General features: G+C 37.6%; 1 protein-coding gene across 2 annotated transcripts; it reads left to right on the top strand.

The window, feature by feature from the left end:
* The first annotated feature begins 114 nt into the window (after positions 1-114).
* pdcd10a (programmed cell death 10a) lies at positions 115-8,154 on the top strand. Of its 2 annotated transcripts, XM_043216842.1 has the most exons (9): positions 167-268; positions 2,902-3,032; positions 3,114-3,283; positions 4,558-4,611; positions 5,372-5,489; positions 6,039-6,165; positions 6,627-6,705; positions 6,808-6,890; positions 7,583-8,154. In XM_043216842.1, exons 3-9 carry the CDS (start codon positions 3,194-3,196, stop codon positions 7,662-7,664), a joined length of 633 nt encoding a protein of 210 aa, XP_043072777.1. In that variant the 5' UTR covers positions 167-268; positions 2,902-3,032; positions 3,114-3,193; the 3' UTR covers positions 7,665-8,154. The 2 variants fall into 2 exon arrangements, with proteins under 2 accessions (XP_043072776.1, XP_043072777.1); XM_043216841.1 differs by lacking the exon at positions 2,902-3,032 and having other exon boundaries at positions 115-268.
* Positions 8,155-9,024: the final 870 nt, after the last annotated feature.

Genomic DNA, 9,024 nt, shown 5'->3' with positions numbered 1-9,024 from the left:
TGTAGTATTTTTGCCTAGCCACTGCCTGCGGTCCTGCATCGTTTGAGGTCGCATCGAAGACTACAAAACGTCAGACGTCGCGTCGTTCTATCGCCTCACTGCTCGCTGATTGGTTCTAAGCGACACGTAGCCCCGCCCCCAGTTTTTTAGATTGGTCATGCAGAAAACTTCCGTCTTTGGCGAGCGATTCCACACAGAAAGGAAAATATTCAAAAGAGTTACCGAGCTAATCAGCAGTCAAATAAACACATATACGAGCTTCACACAGGTAAGATGTGCCGAAAACGCACTTTTTAACTTCAACCTGTAATCAGCGTTTTTCGTTTCGCTGGGATTTCTGTGAAAAATAATTTGTGTTGGGACTAGCAGTCACCTAGCTAACAGAGACTTTAGCAATCCGGCTAATCAGATCTTCACAATAGATCAGAAACTAGGAAAAGTAACAGCGTTTAAATTTGGTCGATTTTTATGTTTTATTCAATGCCGGGTAGCCCGTCTTGGATCAGTATTTTCCAGGCCTCGAGTTACAATGGAGAGAGTAAATCAGTTTTAAAGACAGCATAAGCAGGCCTCCTGGAAGACTATGACAAAATATAATTAGTCAACAGTCAGGTTTAGAATGAACAAATGTGCTCAGAAGTAGGTTTTGATTTTATACCAGAATCAGATTAGATGGCAGGTATATCGTTACAAATGTTGGAGCGTTCGTATCATAGATCTATTTCAGATCAGATCCTAGGATCAGGCTGTTGTTACAGTAACTGCAGTTTTGATAAATATGATGACGTCACAGTTGGGTGTAAACCTGAAACATCTTGACAGCTTGAATCAGCCTGGCTGTTTTTTTTACGAGGTTGGATTGGATACATGCATTTATTTTTGGTTTAAAGGTGTAGCCCAGTTGTCACTGAGCTTGCGTTTCTGTCGACCTTCAGGTCTCTAGTGAATGAAATCGAGCTGATTTTTTTTTTTATGCTCTTATAACCATCGAAATGTTTATGTCCACTTGTGTAAGAGGCACATGATGTTCAGTGTATAATTGCCCATTAATATTGTGAGATATAGTGCCGTAAAACGTGTGGAAAATGGAGAAGACTAAACGTCTAAATATATAATTTTTTTTAATCCTTGGATTGGAATCTTGAGTGGAAGAATTGTTTGTCTTTATGACATTAGAAGCATTTTTCGTTTGTTTTTGACTACTGAAATAATTAGGAGAATTATGTTGTATGACTACAAAAAAATAAAAATCATCATGTTCTGACTTTATCAGTCATATTTATTTATTCATGAGACCTGATGTGTTTTTCACTGACATTTTTCAATCAAGATGGTGGTATTTATGTAGTTATAATAACATGATGAGAAAGGAAAGAAGTGCCATTTACTCATGCACTGAAATAACCGATAATGCACATGATGCATACATTATTTTGTGATTATGTGGTTTAATAATTGGCAGAACTTTCCCTCACTAAATATGTTGATTCGCTTCCTCTAGCGTAATACATCCTTTATGCATGATAAGGTAAAAATGTAGGATTTAATTCGGGATTCACCTGCATTGGGGCGTTACCTGTTTTAGTGCCAAGGTCATACTCTGACTAGAGACGCTACAGGAATCAGGTGTTGGTTGGCCTTTGTCGGGAGTAAAAAGGTGAGTCATTATAATGCATATGTAACCTGGCAACCGTCTTTTATAAGAGGAGTGCTGGTATTTCCGACCATAGGCGATCCCTGTGAATGTCACCGAGATAGAGCCGCCTCCCACCGCGGGGGCCAAAGGCCTTCCGATCAGGTGGGAATGACTCACGGCCTCCTGTCCATTAGTCTGAATCGACGGCATTGAGATAAGCATGTTTCACTTTCAGTGGTTTGTAACGTTCCTTGTAGCTCGAGAGGAACCGTGACCTTCCGCGGACAACAACAAGCGCTATTGTTTCACGCGTGTTGGGTGAAGGAACAAACACTTTGGCATGTTGAGAAGAAACCAGGTGACTTGAGGCCCGTTCACGCCAAAGCTATTGAGATAATCCTGACTACGAAGGTTCGAAAGCGTTACAGTTAAACCCGAGGAATGATGTCATCGGATGTCATAAAACGTCTTTTCCAGCAGATGAACGATAAAAACAATGACCTGTCGTAATCCACTCCAGCTTTTAAAGCGGCAAAAAATATAACTGCAGTGCATGCTTGCAATACCTTATTATACACCGGGAATGATTCTTGGTGTAAAAAAAGCCTTTATTTGTTGCATCCTATTTGTAATATTCTAAAGAAAATGCACTGTGTTGTATTTTATATGATCTTTCTAAATATTTTGAGATATATATATATATGTATGCTCTATTTTGATGTTACAAAAAGTGAGGTTCCTGATGATTTTTTGGACATTTTCCGGTCAAAAACGTGTGTCGTGGATCATGGGATCGCTGCAATTCAAATTATAGTATATAAAAATTACAGTTAATAAAAATGACATAATTACAGTTATAAAAATTGCGACATTTTTAATGTTCTGCCAAAAATGCAATGTAAAAATTAATTTTCCTGTCACAAATTTAAATTCTCAAAGAAGTGTTACATTTATCACAAAACGGCTGCCAAGTATGGAACTTTGAGACTCAAGATTTTGTCAAGATTGTAACAATAATGCAATGTTAATGAGGAATGAGAGTGTTTTTTTTGTTTTTTTTTCATTGTCAGCCAATCAGAATCCATGTACTAAGCCGCAGCACACCCTTACAATAAACAAGAAGAATCCTCATACACTGGACGCTAATTCTTTAGCGTTTGCTGTGTGAACGGGCCCTTATTTGCCGTTGAGTTTATTTACGTCCCACAGTATTGTCTTAGATCCGCTCAACCCAGAAAGGCTAATTCAGAATCTGCTCTGTGCAGGAAACAACCTTTTATTTTTCTAGCGCTGGCCACGTGTCTCATTCCTTCAGTCTTGAGGGGACCGGATCGCCTAAATCTCTCTGAAAACTTGGCGCTTTCCCGTGGCTATCACGTCTACCCTTTGAACGCAGGTTGAAAATGTCATTTCCTCACCTGTGAAATGAAATCCCGCTACCCTTTTATAATCTCTTCCTCATTGGTTTCGCTTACAGAGATCGTCTGGGCCCCCCTCACCGCGAGCCCCCCAGGAGTGAATGACGCTCCCCCCGTCCCTTCCCGCGCCCTGACGAGGATGACAATGGAAGAGATGAAGAATGAAGCAGACGCGACCTCCATGGTGTCCATGACGCTCTACGCCGTGATGTACCCTGTCTTCAATGAGGTACAGCGCTCAGTCTGTTATGGCTGTGTTGACACGGGCATGAAGTTCAGATGCAAATGATGCACGCCCTCATGCTCCGAGGTCTCCGTTCAAGACTGAGACGACTAGATCTGGTGACAGCAACATCATTTAATCCGACAGTTCAGATGCCGAAGGTGTTACCTGGCTGAATCTTTGAATAGTTTTTTTAAAGCAAATACAAATGTGTTTTTGATTTAAGCTTAAGGTGATAATTAAAGTTTAAATGTAGCTTCGCAATGATATGAGAATTGCACCGGCGCTGGGAAGCTGATAACTGAAAGAAGGAGCTTTGCCAACTTGGCCTTGTAAAAATTTAAAAGAATGAAACCTTTTAGGATTGTTGTTGACACGAGTGAACTTAGGCCTCCGCTAAAGTGACTCATTTATTCAGGAAGTAGTTTAATTTAGTATGGTCCTTTTAATTTATTGAGAGGATAAAAAGATTCTTAGTAGTGTTCTGTGTGACATTTATTCATTTTCAGTGTTTTAAATAATTGCTTTAAGTTAAATACAATATACTACATGTAGCTGTATTTATAATTTTTTTAAAAACAATAACATTAGTACTTTTTAATACAGTAACAATGTATAATTACATTGTAACAAGGACACCTTAAAATAAATTGTAACCCTCTTTTCTTTTAATACTGTATATATTATTTTGTATGTGTGTATACATATATATATTTAATACTGTATATATTATTTTGTATATATATATATTTATTTAATACTGTATATATTTTATATTTTATTTTTATTTTATTTAGTTACAAGGTTACTAATAAACTTTTCAAAAAATTTTTTTAAATGTTTTTCAAGAAGTCTTTTAATGCTCACCAAGGCTGGATTTGTTTGATCGAAAATGAAGTAAAAATTGTAATATTGAGAAATTTTCAAAATGTCCTTTATTCTTGTTTAAAGCTGAATTTTCAGCATCATTAATCCAGGCCTTCAGTGTTGCACGATCCTTTAGAAACCGTTCTAATGTGCTGGTTTGCTGCTCAAACATTGTATTTTATAATAGAAATCCTCTGTAACATTTCTAAATCTTCAGACACACGAGCACGGTTAACACAGCCTGCGTGTTCTTCTGTGGATTCATTCATGTCTCAATTTAAATCTACACCTACAACCAACTGTATTTTCATTTTAATGTGGTGATAATGACTGTGTATTATGTGTGCAAAACTAAAACCAAACAGCCCGCTTTATCTTGCAGTAAATTACAATGGCTTTTGTGTGTGTTACAGCTGGAGAGAGTAAATCTGTCTGCGGCACAGACTCTGAGAGCAGCTTTCATAAAGGTGAGTAAATATAGCATGACTCAGTCGTTATCGTTTTTTAATGTGTCGGAAAATCACCTTCAGTGCATCTGCATCAAGTAAAAATGGAAATGGATCCCATTTACTTGTGCTTGATTCATCAGTGCATGTTAATATATATATATATATATATATATATATATATATATATATATATATATATATATATATATATATAAATAAAAATATATATATATATATATATATATATATATATATATATATATATATATATATATATATATATATATATATATATATATATATATATATATAAATAAAAAAATGATCGTGAAAACCTTGAGTGACATTATAAGTGGATTACAGGGGAGAAAAGGGATGCTGGAAAAAAACAGTTTCAATTTTGATTCAGAGCCTTCTGGGGTTTTTCTATCTTTCCTAAAATATCTCACTCACCATGGGATTTTAGCAGGAAAATTCAGTTTTTCTGCTTTTGCTGTCTCAGCAGCCCCACTTCCGCTCACGGCTTTGTAATACTGTTGCGTAACAGTCGTATAAATCACAATCATGAAAGAGCTTTGACGTATTCATTTGTCTCTTCTAATGGTAAAAATATACATAAACTGTTGATATATAATCGAACGAAACGATACCTATATATTTACATCAATCCAGCGCATTCGTAAAATGCATTTATTTTTATTTAAATCTCAGAAATGCTGTTTGCTTTATTAGCGCTTGCGTAGTTCTGACTTGTGCTTTTTTTTATGGCTGACGTCAGGCAGAGAAGGAGAACCCAGGACTGACTCAGGATATTATAATGAAAATTCTGGAGAAGAAGAACGTGGAGATCAACTTCACCGAGTCTTTATTGCGCATGGCCGCCGACGACGTTGAGGGTGTGTATGATTTTTCCATATTTTTTCAAAGAGCAGAAGGACATTGTGCTTGGTTTGCAATGCAAAGCGTCGTAAACCATGCCGCCTCGCGCCTCTAGGGGGAGCTGTTTGCTCATGAATTAGAATTTAGCAAATAACTGTTACGCGGTTTCCCCTCATAATTTAATTCTGTGCTTTTTGGAGTGTTTTCGACGCGTTCAGATTTATACTGCTGATGAATGCGCAGACACGCACCGGGTTTTCGGGTAATGCTCGTTTGTGTTTATTTGATATGTAAAGAATAATAAATGTACTTCCAAAGCATTGTGAAATCCTCTTCCTGCTGTAATCCATCCTTGTGTACACCCAGGTGCCCGTTTGTGTTTCACACAACAAAAGTTTCTGTATGGAATGCACTGCGGTTTTTCAGACGCTTGTCAATCATTGTTAGCAATTAAAAGTAGTCCGGTTCCACTGTGGCTTTAAGTACGTCACGTTTTAAAGGAAGCCAGTTATCTGTCGTTGCTATGGTGACTGAGCGTTTCCTGTGGGCGTGTTCTTTGTGCGCAGAGTACATGATTGACAGGCCCGAGCGGGAGTTCCAGGACCTGAACGAAAGGGCTCGCGCGCTGAAACAGATCCTCAGCAAAATCCCCGACGAAATCAACGACCGAGTCCGTTTCCTACAGACAATCAAGTGAGGATGTTTTCATGGCTACAGACAAATACGAACAAACATTTCCCCCCCCTTTCTCTTTTGCATCATGGCTTGCGTCTCATTACGTCAGTTTTTACATGTGCACTTGCTCTCAGAGAGTATGTTATCAAGTATTTATTTAATATTTAAAGAAACGTCTGGTTCTTATTTCACCCCCAAAGGAAAGAAAAACAGTTAATGAAGCCTTGCAGTAGGATTTTTTTTATTAGTTTTTATTATTTTTTTATTTATTTTTGGGATTGAATTTCATTTTTTTGTTTCTTTTTAATGTAAGAATTGAGTCAATTGCATTTAAAATGCAGTAAGAATGAAATATTTTGTATTCACCTCTTATGACGCTCATGGTCATAAATATGTGGTTGATTAAAAAGCATAAAAAGTCACAAGACTGAGATGTTCATGCAGTATTTCTAAATGTTTTTTTTAATTGGTGCTTCCAGAGATATAGCCAGTGCCATAAAAGAACTACTGGACACGGTGAACAACGTCTTTAAGAAATACCAGTACCAGAACAGAAGAGTGAGTGACCCCCTCTCATTATGAGATGACATGCAGTCGGTGTACTGTATAAGATCATCTTCATCTCTCGCTTACTGATTGAAATGGCTTCGTGTTTTCCAGGCACTTGAGCATCAGAAGAAAGAGTTTGTGAAACATTCAAAAAGCTTCAGCGATACTCTCAAAACATACTTCAAAGACGGAAAGTATGGAAATTTTAACAACTACCTCATTATCTTACCTTTTATTATTTGCGTTTGTTTCGTTGCCAGAAAAGTTTTTCATGTACATTTGTAATGGAAAGTGTTTGGTACATGAATGGAGTTTGATTGAAATTAATGTGGGTGTGTGTGTGGGTGGATGGGTGTGTGTGTGTGTGTGTGTATGTGTGTGTGTGTGTGTGTGTGTGTGTGGGTGGGTGGGTGTGTGTGTGTGTGTGTGTATGTGTGTGTGTGTGTGTGTGTATATTTGTTTTGTTTTGATATAATTCTTTATAAAAGCAAGAAATGTGGAATATTAAAGTAAGAAATATAACTAGTTATAAGGATATACATTTAATGACATAATTAATAGAATTAAAAAGTTTGGGCTCCATAACATTTTTTTTTTTTTTTTTTTTTTAAATCTCTAAATCATTTGAACTTTTGAATAATACTGCATAACAATAGTTTAGAGGGGAAAATTATAATAGTTTATAAACTCATAATTTGTCTGTTTGTGTGCTGAATTGGGCATTTCACTCACACACACACACACACACACACACTTTTGGTAACTTTCAGTTCATTTAAATAAGCGTTAACCTACAGTAAACCAGCTCCTTGACAGAAGAAACGTAACATTTGTACTTGTCGTTCTGATCTAATTCGTGTTTCTTCCCTCTCCGTCTCTGTTCCAGGGCAATAAACGTGTTTGCCAGTGCCAACCGGCTCATCCACCAAACCAACTTGATACTGCAGACCTTCAAAACTGTTGCGTAGAAGTCATAGAAGCGTTTTTTTTTTTTTTAATTTTTAAATAACCTTTATATGAACAATGTAAAAACAAAACAAAAACAAAATCCTTTGGACTGTAATTTATGATTCTTGTCTCCTGGCGGTAACACTTAAGGCTGGATGGCTCCTGTTATGGTTTCTAACCCCGTCTAAATCTAATCTTCGTGAGCTGGAGCGACCGTCCAGCGTTTCTCATATCCCGCGCTTTACAGTCACGCTATCACTGTGGAGACACTCTCGCTTGCTTCGTCCCTCTGTCTCGCTTCCGACGTGTTTTCGTTCTGTCCGGTCAGTCCAAGAGAAAGCCAAATGCCTGGGGGGCCTTAACGGGACGGGAAACGGGGCGTCCAGACGTGCTTGTAAATGCTGGGGTTTAGCTGTCTCCTCTGATGCTTTGAACTTGAATGAGAGATGTATATTTAATAGAGATTTGGTAACAGAATTGTTCAAATAAACACAGCACATGTCAAACTTAGATTTTTGTGGTTTTTATGTTATTTTTCGCCCCCTTTTCAGCCTGAAGATATGCTAAGGAAAGCATCGCTGCTACTGTTGCTCATACTTTGGGTTACTTTTTTTTATTTTTTATCCCTAAATATTAAATTTTGTTGCGCATCGGGAGTAGTTGATACTTGGGTTGGGGTTTTTGCCTGGTGGACTATTAACCAGATGGAAAAAAGTTATAGACTGACTTCGCAGGGACATATGCATGCAAAATGAGTTCTGTTTTTGTCTTTTATTGAAATGAAACCTTAACCCATTTAGCGTTTTTACCTAAAGCGAACGTTGAAAGCCTTGTATGGGTTCTAACATGGCTATTTTGTAGTATTTTAACTCGCCTTGGAAAAAGTCCAAGGACAATCACAGCTCGGTTATTAATAATCGCTGTGTTTTTTTCACAATGCATTTCGGGACTGCCTGTTGCGTCTAGAGTGCCTGTGATGTTTTGAAATGCTGTCTGAATACTAAATCATCGGTTTTAAGCAAAAGCGCGAGTCCATTCGTTTTAAGATCAAGTTAATCAAAGATTTGTGTGGTTTTTTTTTAACTTTTGCTTTGCGTGTAACTGTACTTTTCTTAGCCTTTCTTTTGTGTGTTGAGAGTCTGTTTTCTCCAGCGTCGGTGTGAAAGGAGGGATACCTGGACTCTGGCATTCACAGTCCTCTCTCTCATCCTGGTTGCCGTGAGACATACCTGAGGCTTTGAAGGAGTACCGGTAATAAAAGGGTAATATGTGTGGGCTTTGACATTGCTGACAGTACCTTCGTACTTTCTGGACTTACTTCTACTCGTGCCAGGCTTACTTTGTCCATCATAGGGAAGTGCTCTTCTTACTCACGGCAAT

Source organism: Puntigrus tetrazona, chromosome 18 (genome assembly GCF_018831695.1).
Source record: "Puntigrus tetrazona isolate hp1 chromosome 18, ASM1883169v1, whole genome shotgun sequence".
NCBI lineage: Eukaryota > Metazoa > Chordata > Actinopteri > Cypriniformes > Cyprinidae > Puntigrus > Puntigrus tetrazona.
This window is presented reverse-complemented; position numbering and strand designations above follow the sequence as displayed.

Excerpts from the sequence above, each read along its gene's own strand:
- pdcd10a (XM_043216841.1), top strand. The coding sequence starts at position 3,194 with ATGACAATGGAAGAGATGAAGAATGAAGCAGACGCGACCTCCATGGTG. Across the intron at positions 6,166-6,626 it reads CGTTTCCTACAGACAATCAA|AGATATAGCCAGTGCCATAA; the intron begins GTGAGGATGTTT and ends TGGTGCTTCCAG. Across the intron at positions 6,891-7,582 it reads ACATACTTCAAAGACGGAAA|GGCAATAAACGTGTTTGCCA; the intron begins GTATGGAAATTT and ends TCTCTGTTCCAG.